Source organism: Crocuta crocuta, unplaced genomic scaffold, assembly GCF_008692635.1.
Source record: "Crocuta crocuta isolate KB4526 unplaced genomic scaffold, BGI_CrCroc_1.0 scaffold322, whole genome shotgun sequence".
NCBI classification, from domain to species: Eukaryota; Metazoa; Chordata; class Mammalia; order Carnivora; family Hyaenidae; genus Crocuta; species Crocuta crocuta.
The window spans coordinates 4,240,032-4,265,127 of NW_027532592.1; the positions used below are offsets into that span (position 1 = coordinate 4,240,032).

General features: G+C 44.5%; 1 protein-coding gene across 2 annotated transcripts in view; it reads left to right on the top strand.

Moving 5' to 3' along the window:
- The window catches only part of WDR26 (WD repeat domain 26), a 37,181-nt gene extending 12,509 nt beyond the window's left edge, over nt 1-24,672 (top strand). For both annotated transcript variants that reach the window (XM_077779893.1, XM_077779894.1), the window contains exons 6-13: nt 4,631-4,769; nt 9,104-9,244; nt 12,046-12,165; nt 13,869-14,014; nt 14,534-14,612; nt 14,936-15,065; nt 18,191-18,376; nt 20,644-24,672. In XM_077779893.1, the coding sequence (XP_077636019.1) occupies nt 4,631-4,769; nt 9,104-9,244; nt 12,046-12,165; nt 13,869-14,014; nt 14,534-14,612; nt 14,936-15,065; nt 18,191-18,376; nt 20,644-20,669 (967 nt within the window). In that variant the 3' untranslated portion in view covers nt 20,670-24,672. The remainder of the gene's footprint in view (nt 1-4,630; nt 4,770-9,103; nt 9,245-12,045; nt 12,166-13,868; nt 14,015-14,533; nt 14,613-14,935; nt 15,066-18,190; nt 18,377-20,643) is intronic.
- Nucleotides 24,673-25,096: the final 424 nt, after the last annotated feature.

Here is a 25,096-nt window from a genome sequence, read left to right on the forward strand (position 1 = left end):
TTGATTAGAGTCCTTTTCCTTTTTTCTGTTTTACTCTTTAACGTGGGTCTTTAACTTAGGAGAATTTCTGAATTGAATAGAGGTAGGAGATAATACTTAAAAGGGTGACATGATTTCACCCTTCACAGCCCCTTTTAGGGAACTTGAGGCAGTTGTGAACCCAAACCTTTCTTTTTGGTTCATGAATTTGCTGCTGGTGGAACACACTGAATGCTATTTGCGTTGACCTTTATGGTTCAAGAGGTGTCAGTGGGTGAAGGGCTTGCCTTCCTGTGCAGAAATTCGAATCTGTGAGCACGAGACCTGCATTTTTCTTGACGTCTGTAGCACCTGTGGAAGTAAATGATGGAAAACGTTTAGTCTGATCTTGTCCTGCCCTCAGGTCAGGGATCTCTATGCCCTTAGACCCTTGCATAGAGAGCACCCCTGGAGTTTTACGTGGGAATGAGGGTTCATGCTTTTCAGAACTCACCACTGACTGGAAGGTCTCCCCTGTAGTCTTTTACACACACACACACACCCCTCCCCTGTAGTCTTTTACACACACACACACACACACACACACACACCTGCCTCAGAGTCTGCTGCTGCTGGAGGTAGTTCCCTGCTGTGCAGTGATACTGTGTCCCTCATCTGGATTTCTGCAGCCAGCACAGCCCCGTACAGATGCAGGTGACGAACAGCTTCTGTGCAGACTCCCTCTCGTTTCACTGCTGGCTGCTGCCCGTTACCTGTCCCTTTATTAAATGTGTGCTCCAGATGGTTTCTTTTGTCGTCCGACCTTCCTTCTCTGTGTTCTGATGGTGCTCGCGTCCAGGCGAGGGCTGCGGAATTGATCTCCTAAGCCTTGGACCCTAATACAACCGGGGGTGTTGCTTGAGGATCTTAAATGCACCATGTCCGAAGTGGAACTTGCCTCTCCTCTGACTGTCTGTGCAGAGTCTGCCTTTCCTCTTAAGTTCGGTCTCCGTGAAGGGCTCCATCTGCCCAGCTTCTCCAAGCCAGAACACCAGGACTCAGCCTCGCGGTACATTCCAGGGGTGCATTTGAACGACACCAAAGCGGGGCGTGTCATACATAAAGTTGGGCTACACGTCTTTACAGAGAGCTGTTCCTTTGTTGCCAGACTAGGAGAGGAGAACCTGGATTTGATTTAATACCTAGTATTCCCCTTTTACCTAGAGGTCTTCAAAAGAAAATTTTCTGTTTTTTATTACCGGCCATACTCCCTTGTGGAAATTAGATTAGCATTGAAACTAGAAAACTGTAACTTATAAGTTAAATCTTAGCATTGAAGCCTAAATACCAGCTTTTCTCTCTTCTCTCTGGAGGGTAGAGAATTGATCATGAATAAGTGAACAGGAACTTTTAGAAATCCTCATCAGCACCAAGGAGTTTTCTTTAGATCTTATGTTATTTGTATTTGTAACAGTGAGTGCATATTTTTGGTTAAATTGGTAGGTTTTTCACCAGCATCCAGTGGAAGGATGTTTCTATAGGAAACTTTATAAGTATTAATTTTTTAGTAAAAGATTATTATGAAATATTTATAGAAACTTAAAATGTGAAGGTTCAGTTTGATTAAAATGCTATCCTATTAAGTTTTTGGGGGGAGGTGCTATTTTTAACACCATCTTAAATTAGAAAAAAAAAATTTTAACATTGATTTTTTTTTTAGAGCATGAGTGGGGGAGGGGCAGAAAGGAAGGGAGTCACAGAATCCAAAGCAGGCTCCAGGCTCTGAGCTGTCAGCACAGAGCCTGACATGGGGCTTGAACTCACTAGCCTCGAGATCATGACCTGAGCTAAAGTCGGACGCTTAACTGAGCCACCTACCATGCACCCCATCATCTTAAATTTACTTGAAAACAAAGTCCTCAACTTTGACTTGTAAACATCTAAAATTAGGCTTTTATTAAACTGAGGGCTGTTTTTCAAAAATTATTTAATAATAAAAATGCCAATTTAAATACTACTTTTATGACTGTTGGTAGACTGGATGATTTGTGCCTAAATTCTGATTATGAATTGGTCCTTTCTCAAGAACATTTTATTGCTCTGTTTTTAGATTTGTCATTTCATTGATAATGGGATCAGTCTTACCCATTTGAATTATTGTGTATTTTATACCTAAATATAAGTGTTTCTCACTGAGTAAAAGATCTCACTATTGATTACTACCCAGAAAGGAGAGGAAATACTGTTGATATTGAAAGTACTTACTTGATTGGAGTTTTATTCAGTGGTGTCTTTAAGAATACAACTTAAGGGGCGCCTGGGTGGCTTAGTCGGTTAAGCGTCCGACTTTCGCTTAGGTCATGATCTAGCGGTTCGTGGGTTCGAGCCCCGCGTCGGGCTCTGTGCTGGCTGCCAGCTCAGAGCCTGGAGCCTGTTTCAGTCTGTGACTCCCTCTCTCTCTGACCCTCTCCTGCTCACACTGTCTCTTTCTCTCCTAGAAATAAATAAAAACATTAAAAAAAAAATACAACTTAAATGATAATTGAAAGAAAACTGGTCTTGGAGAATCAACCATAGGTTTAAATCCTAATTCAGTTACCAGTCTGTGGTACTTATTATTTGTCCTCTGAGCCTTGTGAAGATGGAGATAGTTACTTGCCTTGCAAGGTAGTCTTAGAATTAGCAGTACTACATGTAAAGTGCTCAGCATAGTGCTGGGCATCCAGAAAGTGCCTAATAAATGTCAGCTGGTATCGATTATGTTTTAGATATAGAATAACAGTTTAGTATTAAAGCAACTTACAGACAATCTGAAAGTTTAAAGCCCCCTGCATATCAAGTGCTAAAGTAGATGGTCATTGTGTGCAGATAAAGAATGTTAATTTGGTTTTAAATATATATTACATATTAGGCCAGTGAATTGATAGAAATCTATTTTTAGATTATACATTGAGTAAAACATAAGGAAGATCATTTTTCAAAACAGACTTAGAAGTTCATCAAGTCATAGGGATGAAAAGTACAGTACAGGTATCCTACTCAATGGTATAATACACCTATTGTGATAAGCGTTTGTGGTACTTAATGGTTGAGTCACTGCTGCACACCTGAAACTCGTTTACTATAGTACAAGTGTACTTCAGTTAAGAAGAGAACAGTTTATCTAATGATGTTTAAATAATTTTTTTATAATCTTACAGAGACTGTTATAGGGCCGTGCTCTTCCAAAAGTAGCCACTAATTTATATGTGACCACTTAAATTTAAACATAAAGAAACTAAAATTAAATTTAAAACTCAAGTTCTTGGGGCGCCTGGATGGCTTAGTCAGTTAAGCGTCCGACTTCAGCTCAGGTCATAATCTCACAGTTTGTGGGTTCAAGCCCTGCATTGGCTCTGTGCTGACATCTCCTCAGAGCTTGGAGCCTGCTTTGGATTCTGTGTCTGTCTCTTTTTCTGCCCTTCCCCCACTCGGGCTGTCTCTCTGTCTCTCAAAAAATAAACAGTAAAAAAATTTTATATATAAATAAAACTCAAGTTCCTCAGTTGTACCAACTACATGTCATGTGGCCAGGAGATTCCCCCCCTGTGGCCGGGCTCAGGCTGGGTGGTCCGGGTCCGGAAACTTGCCAGGTTAGCTCAGGAAGCTGTCCAATGTGCTGCTGCGGGAGTTGGAAAACAATTGGATGGGTTTTTTTCAAGTGAGTTTAAAAATGGTATAAAAGGTGCTGAGAACAGTCATTCTTGTGATAACTTCCTCCTATTTACATTGGTGATTGTAGAAGTCTCTGCCCCTGGTCTAGAATGGGCACTGCCACCTCCGAGGTGCCAGCCAAGCATCAGGCACTGTCTCCGTTCTCTGCCTTCAGGGCCTCGTTCTTGGACTCCACCCTTGCATAAGGAATTTCAGGAGGCAGGTCCCCTTCTCTCTAGTTTATGGTTGGAAAAACTGAGACTTGGATGAAAGGAGTTTCCTACTTCCTGGGAAGCTACCTGATAAGTGGCTGACCGTTGTGGCCCCTCCCGGATGCGGCACTTTTCTGCTCCCCCCACCCCCCAACAGGGTATTAGTGAGTATTAGTGATCACTCGTGAGTATCTGTTGCTTTCCAGGAACTTTAGATGTTTTTCTCATCCTTGGCAGACCCTGTTAGGTATAGATGAATCCCATTTTATAGATGAGGGAATGGAGGAGGCTTAGAGGAGGTCGGGACCTGCCAGACATGACAGCTTATGACCCACACTTGCCTGATGTCTGTCACCCTTCTGTTTGTCAGCGTACATCCTTCCTGAAGCTGGCCCGCTCACATGAACTTGAACACCTAATTGTTAATGTTTATTCATATGAATTGAATTAATCAGACCAAAAATTTTCTGATGGATACATACTTTTACTCTTTTTTAATCTTGGGAATAGGGATAAAAAGAAAACTTGTACATTGAAGCAGACTTTGGATTACTGATTTCCCCTGAGAGGCCTTAGCTGATACTTTAGCTGATACTATAATCTTCAACGTACCAGGGAAGCTTGATTCTCCAGGTTTATAAGGGAGCTGATATCTCATTTGTGAAGTTTTTGATCTCCACACAGTTCTGTCACTTTTTCACCTTTTTCGTCATTATTACTCTACTCTGTTTCCAATGAAGAATTACTTGTGGGCTTCTCTGTTTTAGGAGGCAGTTCCCGTGTTATACTCAGCAGATCCTTACGGAGCATTGTAACGAAGTGTGGTTCTGTAAATTCTCTAATGACGGCACGAAACTAGCAACAGGATCAAAGGACACAACAGTTATCATATGGCAAGTTGACCCGGTACGTACTGCACCACGGGTGTATCCAGCACATGCCGCACCGCGGGTGTGCTTAGGCTACCTGTTTGTAAAGTGTACATATGTAAATGGGTTCTTCTAAGAGCATTTTCCCATCATTTTTGTTGTGATGTCTTTCCTCTTGCTGTGTTGTCTAGATGATACGCGTACACCAACATTTCATGCAGATTACGTGCCGGCCCTGAGTCTGTGCACGTGTGATCTGGCTTCATCCTCTACTCACACCTCCTGTTTTCAGATGAGGAAACCAAGGTAGAAGTTAAATGCCCAGGCTCTCGGAGCTCGCAAGTGGCAGAGTTTAGACTCTGATCCAGGAACAGTTTTGTTCCAGACCCACTGCTCTCAGTGCCCCTTGCCAGTTTGTTAACACTTGATTTCTGGATTAGTACAATGTCCTTGTGTCACAGGTTAGGGAAGACTCATTACCATTTTGCCTTCTGAATCTTTTTTTCTTTAAGTTTAATTATTTTGATAGAGAAAGAGCACAAGTCAGGGAGGGGCAGAGAGAGAGAGAGAGAGAGAGAGAGAGAAAATCCCAAGCAGGCTCTGCGCTGTCAGTACAGAGTCTGACACGGGGCTTGAACTCAAAAACCTTGAGATCAGGACCGGAACTGAAATCCAGAATTGAATGCTTAACTGACTGGGCCACCCAGGCGCCTCTAGAAGGAAATATTTTTAAAAAACATTTAAAACATTTAAAAAAATATTGTTTAAAAAAACAATCAAGGGCACCTGACTGGACTCAGTCCGTAGCACATGCCTCTTGATCTCGGGGTTGTGATGAAAGGTAAATATGATCTACTCTTTGCCATAAAGCAGGCATTCTTTTTTTTGTACCATGTACTGCTGTGGTGGTCTGATGACTAGAGGCCCCCCCCATCCCCCAAATAACATTTTTAATTGGATAGACCAGAACATATAGGAAGCCCAAGTATGTTGAAATATAGTTGTCAAAATAGTATAAAAACAGATACAGTGTAATCATATGCTTTTTTTATTAACACATTAAACAACAAATTCTAGCAAGAGATCTAACAAATACCAGGTTTTAAAGTAGTGATGAGCATAAATATTTCAGGATCACCACAACAAGTAACATGACGTGAGAATACTTGAGATTTCTGTTTACCGTCCCCTTATACTACCTGATATGTAAGTATATGAATGTCCCTCAGGTATCACCTAATTCCACCTTGTTAATTGCCTTCATTCAAGATTGAAGGAGATACTGAATTTTAGCCTATGGTTAGTGAAAATAAAGATGTGCACTTGTCCCATTCAAGTTCAGGGACCCCTGTTTCTATCCCTAAACAACTCCTGGCAGACTGCAGGTGAATCTCTGTGAACAGAAGGAAGTTTCATGCAGTATGTATAAAGTGTCATGAAAGTGCAGGCCTTCTGCACAGGTGAGCGTGCCTAGTCTGACCTTAATATGCACAACACGGAGAGACAGGAAGGGGCATTTTGGGGAAAGAGGGACCTTAACCTCTCCTACCCTTACCTTCAGATATAGAGTGAGTAAGGCAAAGAGTGGGAAATGAGACTAGTAAAATAGTGTGGGATCTAATCTTGGCCTTTGAGTGCTGTTCTAAGGAGTTGCATTTCAGCAATTATTTGCAAGATGTCTGAAAAGAAATTGTATCAGACTGTGCATTATTAATGTTTTCCTTTGGCAACAGCATGTAACGGTCCCCTCTGTTTGGCACATATTTGCTGAGCACGTGCTGTATGTGAGGCCTTATCGCAAGCTCATGATCATACAGTATCCTTGTTCTGTACTGGGTGCTACAGGGGCTCAAAGAAGAAGCCCCACTGGAGCTGGAAAGCAAGGCAGAGTAAGACGAGTAAGTCTGAGGAGAAGGAGTAAATGGTTACTTAGACGAACTAGTTCCTACTGGCCCTTGGGTCCAGGAGGACATGGCTGGCTGGGGAGAGGCTGCGTTGCAGACTAGGAGATGAGGCCATGACAGATGGGGCAGCCAGGCAAGGAGGTCTTGTACTCTTTGCGGGGGACTTTGGGCCTTTATGCTGATGTCACCCAGGGTGCTATTGCCAGAACAGGAGCTCCACGTGAAGGCTATTGTGGCCAGGTTAGCTTGGGATGTGCAGAATTAATGTTCTTGTTCCAGTTTGAGAGGCCATGGGTTTTAGAGTTTAGTGTGATGGTATTTTGTTATGTCAGGTAAGAAAGCTCAAAAACTCGTAAGAAAGTTGGTGATCCTCTTGAGTATGTATTACGTGTCTGTGTGTGTTGTGTGTTTTAACAGAAAAGAGAATACATAGGGACCTTTGAGATTTTAGTTGGTGTGATTCCAGTGCCTAATTTCTTTTAACAAGTTTTCTGAACTTTTCTCCCCAAAAAACATTTTACTATTTCGCCACCCATACTCTAAGCATCCATGAACATGGTATTTCCGCTTGGAATAGGTTAGTATAGAGACACTGTGCTTGTAAAGACCTAGTATTAATATTCCCATTGATGTTTTGCTTTTTTTTTTTTTCCAGGATTAATTAATGTGCATGAAACAATTAGCTTTTCAATTACATACCTCTAGTTTGTCATCAGTTTAGAAGTGAATCTTTGGGTAGATCCAAAGGACCACTGTGAATGAGAGATTCTTGCTGGAAGATCTTGAGCCACTCCAAAAGCCTCGACTTGCCTGTTAAATTATTCTGGTGATCCTCCACTCTTGTACGGATACCGGGGCCTGTTATGTTAGCCAGAGAAGAATCACAAGTAGTCATAGTGTTAACTAGTTAGTTTTGTCCAATGATGGTGGTTTAGACAAGGTGATTGAAAAAAATGATAAACTTAGGGTCCAGTGAAGAAACAAAGTACATTAAACACATCTATTTGTCAGTGACATTTCTGGAAAAAATCTCCCAACCTATTTTTATCAAAGCAGTTTATCAAACCTATCCCTTACTACTTCTGGGTCCTCACCATTGGAATCCTGCAGGCTTGATACTAGTCTCAATCTTTGACCAAAGCCTAAAACTGAACTCCTAGCTACCTTCTCCGTCTGTTCCTGTCCACACAACACAAATGTACAGGTTGTCTCATTCTGTCGTGTGTGACCTCTTGCAGTCCGAACTGTGTTCATCTTGGACGGCATGTCTTGTTTTAACTGTTAATGGCTGTTGTGTCTACTCTTTACGGGTGTCTGTATCCTGCATCTGTTTGTTCTGACTCACCTTCCATTTCCTCCTAGAGCCAGATGTTATGTCACAATGTCCCCAGCTTAAAACTCGTCAGTGGCTCTCCTCTCTCCCTTAGCCCAAAGCGAAGGTGTTTGCTCTTCGGCCCTGTCACTCACCACCTCCCCTCTCACAGTGCAGTCCCTCCTGCATGGCCCACGTGGGTCCCAGGCAGGGGCAGGCCTCCCACATTCACAGACTTAGCCTCCTTCCCTGTATTGTTGGGGGGGAGGGGCTAATCTTGGAGACTGACGAGGGTGATGCCAGGCGTGCTTGTCCTACCCTGCCGCAGCAGCTCTGCCGGGGGCACGCTCAGAAGACAGTGTGGCCGCTCCTCAGTGTCATACAGAAATGTGGCAGCTCCACTCGTGTGCGCGAACCCAGAGGAGACTCATCCACAGTCATAGCGGCATTAGATATAGTAGCTGAAAACATGGAAATGGTCCCCGTGTTGGTCAGCTGATGAGTGGATACACAGGGTAGGACATATCTACCAGATGGAATAGTCATCAGGGAAAAGGAACAGAATACTGACCCCGGCTACAAAGCAGATGAACTCTGGAAACACCACGTGGAGTGAAAGAAGCCGATCGCAGAGGACCCGTATTGGATGGTTCCACTCGTATGGAACATCCAGGCTAGGCAGGTCTGGAGAGACCGGAGTGGCTGCCAGGGGCTGCGGGGAGGCAGGCGGGGGCAGTAGCTGCCAGTGCATATGGGGTTTCTTTGTGAGGTGATGGAACGTTCTAAATGCTCTAGGTCGTATACTTTGACGGTGAATTTTATGCTACGTAAGTCCTGTCTCGAGAAAGCAGTTTTCAAAAACGGAAACGTACCTGTGACCACGCTTGCTCTGTGTCCCCGAGAGCATCCACAGGAATGGCCTGTGTGCTTATGTTGGCCTCTAGCACACAGGGTCTGGTACATGGTGGATGCTTACTGGATGTTGCTCTGTGGACGAGTGTATGAAGCAAGCTATTCGGGCTTCAGCTGGGGGGAGATTGGTGAAATCTGAAAACCTCCTCAGAGTGAATTATGTTCTCAGAGTATACCCTCACAGCTCATTGAAGTAGGATGTGACCCTGGGGACTCTAACCGAGTGGTCTTTTTCCCTCTTAGGACACACATCTGCTAAAACTGCTTAAGACGTTAGAAGGACATGCGTATGGCGTTTCTTACATAGCGTGGAGTCCGGATGACAACTACCTTGTTGCGTGTGGCCCAGATGACTGCTCTGAGCTCTGGCTCTGGAGTGTGCAGGTGAGTGCGCTCCATGCCTGCGGCCGCCCCTACAGACAAACGTCCTGCACACACACAAGCTTTTAACCTGACCCCCCGTGGAGCAGAGCCGTTGGGCCCCCTTAGCAAAGAGAATCCATCGAATGGAACCCAGGTGTCCAACTGTGTAAACATAAATATCATGCTGAGCATGATAGAGTTTGGAAAAAAAGGAAGGATGTTGGACTTGGGATTGTTTACTGTGGACCCCCCCCACCGAGGAGACCCTGTGGGTTCATAGTTGGATGTACATGGGACAGCCCAGTCAGGTGACGGCCTCCGTGCCGGTCCAGACTTCTCACCCTGGTGGCCAGGCTGTCATCTCCTCGCCCGTGTTTGATGTTCTTGTCTAATCTGGGAAATAGTGAAGTTTCAGTTCTTACTAATAAGGGCTCTGTTACTGTCTCTAAATGAAAACTTGGCCTTTATCCAGGGTCCCATTTTTTAAAAAATTAGCATTAAGTTCCCTCTGTTAATTTTGTCCTCTGTTTTGGAAACCTCATAGTTCCGATTTAAGGACTGTGTTTTGTTGACTTCCTTCTGCAAGATGGCTGGTTCGATGCTGTTCCTTTCATTTTTCTGACCCAAGGTCAGGGCGTGGTCCAGGCTGTGGTTTGAGTGTAAAATGTGAGTTGATGGGGTGGGATTGGGAGTTTGGGGGCCTGGAAGTGAGTTGGTTTTTACTGAGAGAGTAGAGCTCAGACTCGGCGGAAGTGTGCACCTCAGGTGACCCGCCACTCTCTTGCTCTGCTGCCGCCCCAGGAGGCTCTGTCACTGCTCGCTTACTGCTCCCCCGCTTTCTCAAGGAAAACATTCTGACATTAAGAAGAAAAATAGAGGGATACATTGGTGATCTGAGCCCAGCACCCTGGATTCAGCGGTTAACGTTCTCTGTGTCCTGTGTGGGCACATGTGTGCATACACATGTAGATGTGCATACACACTCACAGACATCCATGTCCAAAACATTAGGGAGGAAATTATATATGGACTATTTTACCCCAAATACTTAAGCACGTATCTTCTCAACAATGACGTTCTCCCATATAATACGTACTATTGTCGTAATCCAATAACGTTAACTATAATTAATTCTCTAATAGCTAACGTTCATTTCATGATCAAACACACCCAGTTGCTCTGCAAGTGTCTTCTGCCATTTTTATCAAACCAGTGTGTAAGTGGTGTGTGTGCGCACGCGTGATCCGTTTCGGGGAGTGGCAAGGCACAGGAGGATAGGCAGCTTTCTCTCAGTAAAACAGGCCTGAAGTGAATCTTCTCTAAAAGACCAAGTAGGTTTTTTTCCATTAAAGCTCTCTCCCCTCAAAGAGAAGGTGTGTGTAGTCCTCGCTCTGCAGCAGCAGACTCGGAATTTACTGGGACCCTAGTCTTTGAGTCAGTCCTGAGTTACTGGACCACTACATGCTGTTCTTGCTCACCTGTGCCTGTGGAGTACTCGATGGACCCGTTACTTAGTCCATGTTCACATTATTCCTTTATATTTTTAAGCTGTCTCCCAATCATACGTGCACTGTCCTGAGCGTGACAGAGGACCATTTCTGCCTGCAGGAACACATGCTGGCGTGTTTGTGACAGGAAGTGTGGAGGATTTAGCATTTGTGTGTGTACTTGTGGTTCTAAACTTCTGTTTCTCTCAAGCAACCCAAAAAGCTAAGTAGGTGAGAGCAATTAACAATGTGGGGGAAGGTTTTAATGGTGCTGGACATTTTTCCCCCCCAGCGTAAGGGAGATTCTGGTTTTCTAGTTTTGTGTCCTCTGTGCTTTTATTACTTGGCCCCATTTCCTGATTATATATTTTGTTTTCACTTTTTCTTTTTACTTTTGATTATCCATTTCTCACAGGAAAGTTATGCCCATGTACTTTTTGTTACATCAAGGGCAGCTAATCTCTCTCAGAGCCTGTTTCTAATCCATGAACAAAATGGAATTAAGACTAGATTAAATAGTATGGGTCTGCTTTCTAAGCTGAATAACCTAGAAAAATAAGAGGAGGACATTTCAGTGTTGCAACCACTAAAGAGTTGTTCGTAGTCGGGAATACTTTAAAATGGCTATGCTAAACAGTAAAAAGTTCTTCTTTTCTGTTACTTTTAATTGAGATAAAATTAGATATTGGAGTGCCTGGATGACTCAGTTAAGTATACGACTCTTGATTTCAGCTCAGGTCATGATCTCACGGTTTGTAAATTTGAGCCCCATGTCAGCCTCTCTGCTGGCAGTTCGGATCCTACTTGGGATTCACGCACACATGTGTTTGTGCGCACTCTCGCTCTCTCACTCTCTCTCTCTGAAAATAAATTTTAAAAAATTAGATATCAGGAAAATAGTTTTCATTTCTCTCTTCCCATCTTCCCTACTACATTTTGAGCATCTCAAATACAAAGTTTAACATAATTTAGAACTGCCTGCACCCCTCCCCTAGTTCAAGGGCACAGTTTTTCGATCTGTTAATCATGTTCTTGAGGAATTGCTGATGGCATTAATGGCTGTTTTAGAAGAAAATCTGTAAAGAGCTGTGGAGTAAGGGGCGGTGGGAACTCAGAAGGGACGGGCCTGCAGCGTTGAGTTTTCATCACGTTCTTAATGCTTCTCCTGAGGCTGCAGTGTTTTTGTTCCTTTGCTTTTTGTGAGGCCGGTTAAAATAGTCCATCCCTCCAGTTAGGAGGCCTAAACTAACCGACAGCCCAGTCACGGTTGGCTTCTTACAGGTTCCCTTTAGAAGACTAGCTGAAGGTCTTACCCACAATTTCCTTTCTCCGTAGACGGGAGAGCTGAGGACAAAGATGAGCCAGTCTCACGAGGACAGTTTAACAAGTGTGGCCTGGAACCCAGACGGAAAGCGCTTCGTGACTGGAGGCCAGCGCGGCCAGTTCTATCAGTGTGTGAGTATCCCGCGCGCCTTTCTGCGCCTCTGCTTGTCGTCATGGTTAAATAAAGAATCCACTTGCCCTGTTATCTTTTATAAGATGCATCCTGTGAAAACTGCTTTGCCTTCGTTCTGAACGAGCATGTACAGAACTGACCGTGCTGTGTTCCTTCTTATACGAACTGTGGACTTCGAGTTCAGTAAAACAGAAAATTATTTTACCGAACAGTTTGTTCTCATAAACAAGTTTCTGATGTATAGAATTGAAAATATTTTACTAATTTTCTTTCCAGGTTTTAGGTTTATTGTATCAAAAATATGCTGAGTTTCATGAGTAGATTGCCTTAAGTATTTGAGGACTAAAAGTGGTGAGGAGAGCTACCAGAGAACCTTCCAGTCTTTATTTGAAGCATCTTGATTTGCATCTGCCCTGTGCATCCTGGATTGGTGGGCTGACGAGCAGATGTGCTAGGCGACAGGTCCTGTGACAAGGCCGACTCCACCCAGGGTGCAAAGTCGTCACCCTGTCTGCTCGAGGCTTGGCACCAGGGGCCCTTGAGACGTGGTTCTAAGACCAGGATTAAACAAGATCATGAGTCCTATAGGTTGTTCAGTGTAGCTGGAGATGGAGCTTCGCTAAGACCATTATGTGGTCATTACAGACCGCGGGGTCTTCATTAGGCTGGCCAGTGGCCCGTGTTTATAAGCCCTCGGTTCTCTTTTGTCCCCAATTGTCTCAACACAGTGTATTGATCTGTACGTGATTTTCCCATATTTTAAATGGAGTTTTTATCCGAGGGCTAATGTACTAGTTTTATTTTTTCTTTACTCAGGTTTGCTTTGTTTTCATGGAGGTATAATTGACATGTAACATTATATTAGCTTCAAGCATACAACATAATGATTTGATATTCGTGTGCATTGAACATTATAAACCGCAGTAATTGTCCACTACCATCCAAAGTCGTCATGAGGACAACTCGCAGTCTGCAAGTTAGTCACCACGCTGTACGCGACAGCATTTAAGCCATTTGTTCTTGAGTCACTGGCTGCAAATGCCCACCATGTCTCTGCTGACCCTGCCGTCCCTACGGTGTTGACCCCTTCAGAACAGGGACTTGGTAGCTGCGCCCCTGGGGAATGGGAACAGGGTACCTCTCTGACCTTTGAACATTCAACAAAATAATGATCCTGAGAGCTCTGATCTGTAGAGCACATTACAGGTTGGAGCATGTTATAAGTTTTTAAAGCGCTGTAGTGCATTCTGGGTTCCATAAAGCTACAGTTCCAGTAATTTCTGAAATTACAATTTGGGTAATCTCCGGATCTCAGCTTCTGAGTAGTTAGGACAGACCCTAGCATAATGTATTTTAAAGGAGCATTTGAATTCTTTTCCAATAGTAGTGAGGCCCTTACTTGGAATTCCGGGATTCTTTCTTTCTTTGTATTTACTGTGTTTGACTGTATCTGGCTGGTTATAAAAGGAAAGATAGATTTTACAGAGGTTCTCGCCCCCCCCACCCCCCACCGCCCCCAGCAGTTTTATTGTAATGAAATTTGACCTATATTCAAATTTTGGTGACTTAAGCCAGCTGTGGAACAATTCAGTTGAGATTGGGGGGAAGCATTGCTGCAGAAAGATATTGCTAAGAGATTCTTTCTGTTCTTTGTTTTCCACACACTGTTTAGCATTGGGGCTCATAGTGGTTTTCTCTGCAGGATTTAGATGGTAACCTCCTTGACTCCTGGGAAGGGGTCAGAGTGCAATGCCTCTGGTGCTTGAGCGACGGCAAGACGGTTCTGGCATCAGATACACACCAGCGAATCCGGGGGTACAACTTCGAGGATCTTACAGATAGGAACATGTAACTCTTTTTTGTGTCTGTTAAATATTTGTTGATTTATATAGAAATATGTGGTGGGACTTGCTATTGTAGAAGACAAGTTTATGTTGTGGGTTTGGTTTGACTATTTATTTATTTTTTAATGTTTGTTTATTTCTGAGAGAGTACAAGTGGGGAGGGGCAGAGAGAGAGGGAGACAGAATCTGAAACAGGCTCCAGGTTCTGAGCTAGCTGTCAGCACAGAGCCCGATGAGGGGCTCAAACCCACGAACCGTGAGATCATGACCTGTGCCGAAGTCGGATGGATGCTTAGCCGACTGAGCCACCCAGGCACCCCATGGTTTGATTGTTTAGATTGGTGGGGCCAGTGGTGCTTAGTAACCAGAAACTCTGATTTTCTTCCTTGATTAAAATGCAGTGTGTAGTGCTGATTATAGGCAGAACTGTGGTCTTTAAGCTAGTAGAACATTTTATATTTTGATAATTTGAATGTCTTAATTCTCAGTACGTTGCTTCTGACAGATTGTTTTCTGGTTACAGAGTACAAGAAGATCACCCCATTATGTCTTTTACTATTTCCAAGAACGGCCGGTTAGCTTTGTTAAATGTAGCAACTCAGGTAAGCTTATTGTCATTCTCACAAGAGTTAGTGTAGTTCAGATTTTAAGTGCTATTGTTGGTGTGTGCTTGCGTGTGTGTGTGTAAACAAATATTTCTACAAATTCTTTTTCTCCAGTACTGCTGTTTTTACAGATTCTTACATTTTACTGCATGTGTTTGACCCTTAAGTGTGTATAGTCCACCATAGATTTATCAGCACATTGGCATTTTGTGTAACTTGAAACTGAAAATGTTCAATCAAGAAAAGGGGAATTCACAGATGACTTTTTAAAATTCTTTGGAGTTGAGGTAGAATAAATATATGTTTTCTTTTGCCTACAGGGAGTTCATTTATGGGACTTGCAAGACAGAGTTTTAGTAAGAAAGTATCAAGGTGTCACGCAAGGGTTTTATACAATTCATTCATGTTTTGGAGGCCATAACGAAGACTTCATCGCTAGTGGCAGTGAGGGTGAGTCGTGTGCTCTGTCGGCATGTGTGTACGGATGGAGTGGGAGCTTTGTGATCATCTCTGTGTGTGAAGGTGGCCATGTCGCCAGGCAGATTCAGGGTATTAACATGGTTAAAAATCGTAGGAGAGCACTGGTCATTTCCCCTTTGGCGGAGTGACCATCCTTTTTCCCCCCAAATCAGTAGTGCCTGCTCTGGCCGCATGGGGGCGTGCTTGGTGCATGTGTCAAATCAAGGTTTACTTAAATACAAACTCGAATGCTGCCTGCTCTTTTCACAAGGCTGGTGGCGTTTGGAGGTTAGTAGAATCTGAATAGTCAAGTTGATTATGATGATTTACGTGAACTTAGACAAAATTGACGATAGTTAGATAGTTAGATGTTTCAGTGTTTCTTTAATGGCCAAAGAGAATAATTTAGTTTGATAATTCTTACAGTCTCAGAAAAGCTGAAATTCTAGAACAGTCTCTACTGCCTTTCGGAGTAAATGTGCTCTCTAGTCTGCTAATATCAGTGTTTCAGGCAGGCTTGTTCCTAAAGTAGTCCATCCAATTTAAAAGAGAAATTAGTCCATCCAATTTAAAAGAGAAATTGTTTAAAATATGCAACACAGATGGGTGAATAAGTACTAAAAGTTAGTGTACTTTTTATGGTGATGGAAATACAAGTAATGGGAAATTACTGGAAATTTTCATTGGTCACATTCTTCTTGAGTATCCACTTACTGTTCTAAGTTCTAGGGCAGCAAATTATTTAAGTCACTTTTAAAAATACTGACTCTAGTTTTACAACCCAGACCAAGGAACTTGATTATGTTGCTAACAATCCATTTATCATAGAAGCTGTTTGTCACCTATCTTAACAAAAACCTGATCTCAGTAGACAGAGGATCACAGAGCAACACAGGAGCTTTCCTCTGTGTACAAGATACACTTACCAACTAGGACAGGGCCACCTGGGGGGCTCAGTCGGTCAAGCATCCGACTCGATTTTGGCTCAGGTTGTGCTCTCATGGTTCGTGAGTTCAAGCCCTGCATTGGGCTCTGCACTGACAGCGTGGAACCTGCTTGGGATTCTGTCCCTCCCTCTCTCTGCCCCTCCCCCACTTGCACTCACTCTCTCTCAAAAGTAAACTTTAAAAAAAAAGAATCAGGACAAAGACCTTTAGGGATTCATATGAAACATGAATTTATCAGTTATTTCTTTCCCTAAAAAGAAAAAATACATCAGGTAAGATTGAGAAGAGACAAGAGTGGTTTGTAGGTATTTATGAAAGCTCAAGTCTTTCCAGGTAGAAATCCTTTTTTTCCCCTGGTAGTTTAAGTGTGTTGTTTTTGCCCGGATTCTGCATGGGCTCCTACTCTGACTTGGTATGCGCTTGTGCAGCCTTCTGCCTGCCCATCAGCTTCCCCCCAGGCCTCTCGCAGCCCTGTGTCCCCTCTTAGGCCTCACAGCCTTTCCGAATGTCACATGTGCCCTGGAAGCCCCCGGAAATCCGTCTGGCTGACATTATCACTAGTGATACAGTTCTTTTATTCTAGGCCCCGAACGAACCTTGAACGATGAGTAACGTAACAACAGTATGTTCCGTTCGGGGCTAAAAGTGACATGTACCTGAAGTAGCAAGATACGCGTTCTCACAACTCGGGTGGTGTAGACCGGTTCTGAAAATGCCCTGAGCACCACATGGACATAGTGAATGTCTTCTGTCCTGAGATGATCACATTAGTTAGTTTGCTTGTCATTCGTTTGCAAGGAAAATACTTTAAGGACCTTCCAAATCCCCAAACACATGAATGCCAGTACGAAATAGAGCAGTGAGGAAACCTTTTCCCAGAGGAGTTCTGTTGGTACTCAAGCTTAGTCATCGTTCTGGCGATGTAAAAAAAAAAATACAAAAAATCACTTGCCTTACTTTTTGCCCTCACGCGAGCCGCGGGTGCCCTGGACAGCAGTGGCTGGCAGAGCTTGGTCGGTTAAGCCCATGGCTCTGAGCCCAAGCCCTGCCTCAGCCCACACGCTCCATGGGTGCGTGTTCACAGAGTGCCCCCCGCAGTTGGCAGGCGCCTTCACACTTGCAGGCCTGTGGTGTCCTTCCTTGGGAGCTTCTCCAGTTCCGGGGGAAGCATGGCTAATCTGCCGGTCCGTCTTCTCCGTGTTTTGTCTTTTTGTGCAAGGAGAAAGGATTGCACGGCACACGCCTTTTGGGAGACCCGTTAGTTCTCCAGTGAGGGTCTCAGCTTTTGCTTCACACACGCACGCAGAGCGCTCAGAGGCAACCCCGGCCTTGCCTTGCATCTTCACGTTAGACGTCCTTTCCCCCAAAGGACTGACCGCCCCCCGCCGGAAGTTCCCATGCCGGCCACTAGTGGTGCGTCTCTTGAGGTTGAACCCTTTTCTAACTCAGCCAGGACTCTGCCCCCTGTTTAAGGGCCATCACTTCACAGTAACACCTGGTGTCTCCTCTGTGCCGGGCTCTTTTCAAAACTCTTTTTCACACACAAATGAGTTTCACCCTCCTACATGATGAGGTAAGTCCAGTCCCTCCTTTACAGTGAAAGCATCACCAGGAGCGGGTTACCTGTCCACGGTGATGGGGCTGGTCAGAGGTGGAGGGCGGCCGGGAATTGGATAGTCGCGGCTCTAGAGCCCCAACCATCCCCAAGCCCCGAAAGGGTGTGAGCACAGCAGCGCCGCGTGGGGCGAGGGAGACAGCGTCCAGGGCCTAGTGTGCGCCAGATACCCTGTGAGGTGTCTGCTGTTGCCCACGTCATTGCTGTTTCTGAATTTGGATGCATTGCTCTTCTCTTCCCTCCAGTTTCCCCAGCATTTATTATCTCTGCCCTAGATTTGTTCACGTCGGAAGATCTGGACTGTGAACTGCGATTCACGTCTTACACACTATTGCAGGTTTTGTGATGACTTGAGAGCTAATCAGGCACCTTTAACAGGGGAAAATGTGTATTTTATTAAAATGGTTTTTTTACAAGGTAATTTATTGAACTGCTCATGTCACATCTCTTTTTAAATCCTGATGATCATGTCACATGTTCTGTGTGTAACAAATGATAAACTGAAGATCAGTAGGACAGCTCCCTAACTTTTCTTCGAATTGCCGTTCATTCAGATCACAAGGTTTACATCTGGCACAAACGTAGTGAACTGCCCATCGCGGAGCTGACAGGGCACACGCGCACAGTCAACTGTGTGAGCTGGAACCCACAGATCCCATCCATGATGGCCAGCGCCTCCGACGACGGCACTGTTAGAATATGGGGACCAGCACCTTTTATAGACCACCAGAATATTGAAGGTAACGCCGCTGCACGGCAGCCTGCGCTCCCTTCCAGTGGAACGTTGCCCCGATGGCTAAAGTTGCGGGACTTTTAGTGTGGGACAGGATTTATGTTCTCCCTCATTTAGAGGCTGTATACTCTCTCCTTCCACAGAAGGAGTGTAAGTAATGTGAGACACACGGGGGTGTGTGTGTGTGTGCACGCGTGTGCAGGGTAACGGTGGGGAGAATAAACTGGAACGTGCCACCTCCTTCGCATCCACTGGCTGTGGTCAGTTCAACAATCTATAGAAAATCTTGCTTCATGATGCAGAAAGCATTTTTTACTTTCATACCCACGAAAACTAGCCAGTATACAAAACTTGAACCACTTTAGAACAATCTTGATTATGGATTTTACTCTTAAAAATAAACCTGTATAGCACCACGTAGCACCCTGGCCTCTGTGCAGAGGAGAGGGAAGGAAACTGAATTTCCCCCAGACCTCGGGGCCAGGCAGTGTGCCAGCCCAGTTGTGCATGTGTGGGCTTGCGTAAATCCTCCCGGCCCTCTGAGAGATACATTTACCCTCAGTTCTGGAGGGTTCTAGACAGAGTCAGGGCGAGCCTCACTTGAATGCTGCCAGCCTTTGAGTCCTGAGTCCAAAAGGGTTTTCCCACCACCTCGGAATGTTTGGCGATGAAGCAGGCCCAGAGCGAGGAAGCTCCGTTGAGCCAGACACTGTCACTGGAGGGAAGGCATGATGAGAAATTTTATACTGCTCTGCTTTCAAATGGAGCAAGTAGAGTATTTTGTTTGCTTAGAAGGAAGTCCCTGACCTAGAAAACCGGGAGGAGATTTGTTCCACCTAAATGTTTGAGCAAGAAAGGCGACCAGCTGCTGTCAGATGAGACTAAGGAGCCTGAAGACGACAGGGGTGAAGTTTGCAGACCACTGTCAGTGGTTTAGGGCCCGAAGAGCCATTGGTCTATGCGTCACCACCTGGCTGACCCGCTGCCTCTGGGAAAGCCATGAGGATGCAGCCTCCGCCTCCATTTGTTGTCCTGATGCGATTTCTGGGCTAGCGCTCTAACAGACATTGCATGCATCCATCACTGCATGTTTCTAACCTCAGTCATTTGGAAGTTATTTCTTTAAATAAGATTTGAAGGCTCAGAAGAATCTTTGGTCTGTACTGTCATACTGACCTTCTAAGTGGATTTATTTTAGACACACCTGTGAGCTTCTGTCTCTATCCAGTGAAGAGCCGCTTTGCCACTCCGTGGGTTTAGTTGATGCGGACACACCTGATGTGGTGTGTCTGTGAGATCTGGTCCAGGTCAGCATCCTGCCTCGGATTTTAGCAGCATCGATAGAGCTGTATAGAGAGGGCCCTAAAATGGAAAAACCGCTTCCATAGACATATAACCAATTATGTGGCTGTAGGCCTTCTAGGTAGCTCTCTTCTGGTTCTTTTCCCCCCGCTTAAAGAAACTGTTTTGGTTTTTTGGTTTTTTTTTTTTTTTTACTAATTAACACCTGTTTGGAATAGAAATTTTGAAGGTGAGGCTGAAGAAAGTGATAGCCAAAAACCATGACTCCATTAGATACTTCTGTTTTAATGGTTATAATGGTGGAGCTCCACACTATATTTTTTGAGGAAGGTAGAAAATGGAACAGGGTCCGGCACTGACCCGTGCTACAGCATAGATGACACTAAAGACCGCCTAGTGTGATTCTGTCTGAAATGTCCTGAGCAGGCAAACCCACAGACGCTGAAAGTAGACGGGCGGGGGCTGGTGTTTGCAGATGAGTGCCAGCGCAGGATGAAAACATTCTACAGTTGTTGGCGGTGGTGGTTGTACAGTCCTGTGAATGTGCCAGTAAGAGCTGTTGAGTGGTGTGCTCTAAGTGGGTGTGTTGTGTGGAACGTGAATTCTGGCCGTAAAGCTGGTAGACCCACAGCCAGAAAGGGGAGGCTGACGACGGCACAGTTTGAGACGAGCGAAGCAAGGCCCTCCTCAGAAGTCCATGAGAGCCTAGCTTGATTGTTCACTTGGGCTCCAGAGTAATGAATTTAGACATTCCTGTCTAGGCTGAGACATAAGACAGACACTTCGTTGTAATGATTATGCCGGAAATGTCAAGTGTGTGCCTTGGTGTGATCGTTTTTCAGTGGGAGTATGTGTTGTAATGTCATGATGCCAATATTAAAACTTACTAACTGGTAACTTTTTTCTTCCCCTCCCCTCTCTCCCCTGCCCCCTCTCCCTACCCCAAACACATTTCGTCTTGTCTCCATTCAGAGGAATGCAGTAGCATGGATAGTTGATGGCGAGTGTGGAGCAGACGGCTTCTGTTTAACTTAAAATTAGTCGTATTTTAATGGCTTGGGATTTGGTGCAAACAAACATGATTGATAGCTGGACAGACATGCTCGTCATGAAAAAAAGAACCATTTCTGAAGCCCGATTGGGGCCAAACATTTACACCTTGCTTCATAGTAACCAGTTGAGATGAAGCACGTCGTTAGAACGTTGTTGGACGCCATGTCGAATCGCCCCCATCGGTTGTGAAGGACTGTGCTACATTCAGGCTTACCCACCGAACTCCGTATATATATTGTTTTCCCTCCTGCCTTTTGTCTGGTGGGACACCATTCTTGTTGCTCTTCTGTGTAATGAAGTTTAAATGCTTGTTTGGAAAACTTTATTTAACAGTTTAGAAGGCTTGATAGAAGGAGTGCATTAGTCTGAAGAGTACACATTGGATAGGAAAGAGTTTCCTCCTTTTGTTTCTCCAGATCTTTCCGCCTTATTTAGCTTGAGATCTTTGCAGCTTGGTTCATGGATTCTAGCCTTTGCCCGTTGCGCAGTAGATACTGATCCAGATGACAAACCAGTGAACTATGTCAAAAGCACTCTCAATATGACATTTGACAAAAAGTTTTGTACTTTTCACATAGCTTGTTGCCCCGTAAAAGGGTTAACAGCACAATTTTTTAAAAATAAATTAAGAAGTATTTATAGGATTAAAGTGACTTCATTTGTATACATTTGGAATCTAAACCAGCTTAAAAGAGTTTCCTGTATGACTTAGATACGCAGTACTCTTCCGGAATCCCACGTGAGACTTGGTCAGAACCAGAGCTTGGAAGGACGTGACACAGGAAATCCAGAGTAATCCCTTGAAGGTTTGCCCCTTCCATTTTTTTTCTCCCTGAAGGAACATCAGTACCTGATGTCGAAGAAATTCAAGATTCAAAAAGAGAGGATTTTAAACCTATACCAATAGGAGAGATTGGTAGTGAGTCAGCGTAGCTTTTCCTAGAGCACGTTCCAAGCTGTTCCCCACTTGGGAGGCTGTTCTGACGGGGGTCCAGCCCAAGTGGAAAGCAGGTGTGACCACCGGGAAAGTTCATAGTAGGGTGGAGTGTGTTAGAAGACTCCACAGGCCACAGACCGGAACCGGGTTTAAAACCTCAGAGCCCTGTATCTGAATTGCCCTTAACATTTTGACCTACAGGGGGACATAAACGTACAGAACGCTCCTCAGTGTCTCCGATCTTGCCATACCGAACCTCATTCCAAACTGGTGCTGTGGGTAGTCTTTGCCTCCCCTTTCCCTGGAAGCTCGAGGAGAGGTTTTCTCCATGGAAAAGCACTTTTAATCTCGAGAATTTCACAGTTAAAAGAAGCCAAAAGCCTGATGTTCACATTGTGCTTTTAAACCCCACCACAGCCGGGCACAGCGTACTTGATCTCCTTTGAAACCCTTCCCCACTCCCGCAGAGGGTCAAAGGGGCCGCGGCTGTTACGGTGGGGGAGGAGTGGCAGCGCCCCCGAGGTGAGGTTCTGGCGAGGACAAGGGCCTATGCCAAGTCCCCTCTAGGGCCTGGGACCCGCAGAGCAGAGCGAGGAAAGGCTTGGGTGTCGGGGACTCTCCCGTGGGGGTGTCAGGGAGGGGAGACGAAAGAAAACCACAATTGGCCTTAAAATAGCACAGATTCTCCCAAAAGCTCATAGCAACAGGAAGTGACAGACTGTGGTCAGCAGGTCCTTTTATCAAATTGGTATGTCAAAGATTTCCTTAAGCTCCATTTTGCAGAGACCTCCACTTAGAGAATCAAGAATTCCTGTTTTGATACTTATAAGTTACGATAACCACCTGTTACAGTTTACCTGGTACTTCATTTTTCTTAACTAAGATTACTTCTTACTTTAAGCTTGAATAAAAATCTTCATTGGTAACTGTATATAATTCAGTGGCAACTTCTCTTTACCATAGTTCAGTTAAATCCAGTTCAGTTAAATCCAGTCATGTTTTCTGCCTTGAGGCCGGTAGTTACCGCACCCCTGTCTCCACAGCAGATATAACAAAATGTGGGCACGGAAACGCCACAGCTGCTGACAGGTTAGGTCCAGCGCACCCCCAAGATGGGCACCCAGTGGCGGGGCTCAGCCCTCCACTCCTCGCCTCACCCGACTGCCCCCATGTAGTTGAGGACCACTCTGAAAGAGCGGATAAAAGGGAGGCCCACTTGCCAGAGAACACAGAAGAACGATGGTGCCGAGGTCTCAGGGGCTGTGAGCCCTCAGCCACCCAGACACGCCGTGCCCTGCACCTGCCGCGCGGGGTCCCGTAGGGCAGGCGAGGCAAAGAGCCTGGCAGCAGGACGGGGCGACCCGTAGCTATGAGGTGACCAGCTCCAACAGGGCTCTAGTCTCTGCATAGGCCCAAGAGTTAAGGGGACCGCCAAGCTGGCGCGACATGCTAACGTAGAAACTGAAAAGTACCAATACTTTTTGCACATAGATCAAAAGTAGAGTGGAGAGTTTGGGCTCCAAAACTCAGGTTAGTAGGCTCGTTTCCATGTGCTTAAAAATGTGTTCTCATTTGTTCATAAAGGGCAGAGCAAGTATGAAATTAAATGTCTTTTCCTCCAAACAACCGGTGGTCGATAGTACAGTGTTGGAGCGGAGGACTGTGGCAGTGGGTGGGGGTGGCAACGAAGAGGTCAGGTGGCGGCGGGGAGGGGTGACGGCTTTGGCCTGGGGTTTGTACCGTCAGTGTTCCTACCCTCTGCGTTCCCGCTGCTCTTCTAGGCCAGGTAAACGTGTGTGTTTAAACCAGGTAAGTCGTTTAAAATAGGAGAGCATACTAGCCAGCGTCCCTACAGATGGGCCTGTGTTCGTGGGTGGGAGAGCAAAAAGGAATTCCCTAACTTTAAATACAAACTAAATGATTAAAGTCATCTGCCTAGTTGAAAGGAAAAAAAAAATCCCAACTTTCTCTCAACATTTGTCTGAAATCACACTCGTAGAAATACGATTTTTTTGTTCTTAGGTATGTTCTCCCTCTAGAGTGGCGTCCGTGACATTAATAGAAAACCCTTCTTCCCCACCCCTCCCCACCTTGAAATTTTCTTTTTTAGGGTGTTGTTTCCTGCACACAAGAGCTGACCTATCACCTCTGCTCACGGTGGTAAATGTATCGTACATCTCTTGAGAGGGAAATCTCTCTGTCACGTTCTTTCACAGCAGAAGAATGGCAGCTTTTGAATGGGGAGGAAAGAAGACATTTTTCTTAATATCCTTTTTGTCCCATCTCTAAAGCATAAACGTACCTCGCTTTAGTTTTAATTTCTCATTTAGACTTCAGCAACTCTCTTTAAGCGTTACTTTCCCAAAGATTCCTTGGGTTTTCAAAACCAGACCTGATTTAATATAAACTCACTTTAAACGAAGAGGTGAATTTGTGTTTATTTACACATAAACACTTTCTAAAAACAGGGTGAACTGAACCGAAGTTTTCAGTGCCATGAGCTATTGTTACAGTGGCCTCCCTCTAGTTGCAGAAACAAAATCTGTACAAGCCTGTTCCCTGTCTACTTAATCCAGATAGGCTGAATTTCACTCAATCCAGATTGAGTGAAACTAATAGCATAAAAACGTGTGCATGTTGTGTGTGTGGAAGAGAGTGTACTGAGTTCATCAGAAGCCCTAGAAACAGCTTTCTGGGTTCTTGTGTCAATTTTACAAAGTCTCGTGCACATGTGAAGTGCCCTCTCTGAAGTTAAGGTCTGGTTAATACTGGTATATTTTTATAAGATTGAGATGTGTCCCCACGCTTAACTCAGACATTTGCATTATCAGGGTCAATGTGCTAAAACCGAATCGTAACATTTTTAGGCACAGATGGAAAAATTGTCATTGGCTCCTTGAAAACTTGTGTGTGTGGTGAGGGGAACAGATCCACAAAAGCATGTGCGTACTTACAAACCAAGCTGTAGAGATCGGGAAAAGAACTTAAGTGTTGATCTCAAGATACCTAAATTGTCAAGATTTACCCGGCATTGTGGTGGAACTAGTTAACACTTAGAGCTTTTGGTATGTAATAACCATCGCTATGGACTGATTCAGTGTTTCCAATCCAAGGATTGTGTTCTTAAATTTGGGGGGGGGTTCTGTTTTTTGGGGTTTTTTTGTTTTTTGTTTTTTTAAACTGCCTCTCAGATTATATTTCGTAGTTTAAAATTCTTTGCTTTATTATCTCATTAAAGCATAAAAAACTTCAGGTCTCGGATATTTATTTTCACTTGTTCTACTAATTATTTACAAAACACCCTTTGTTAACTTTAATTTTATAAATGTGTAGTATATTAAACGTCTTTAAATTTTGTTCAATTGAAACTACATTAACTTTGATTTGCTTTCCTGGGATTTTTTTTTTAACACACCTTTTCCGTGTCCGTGCGTA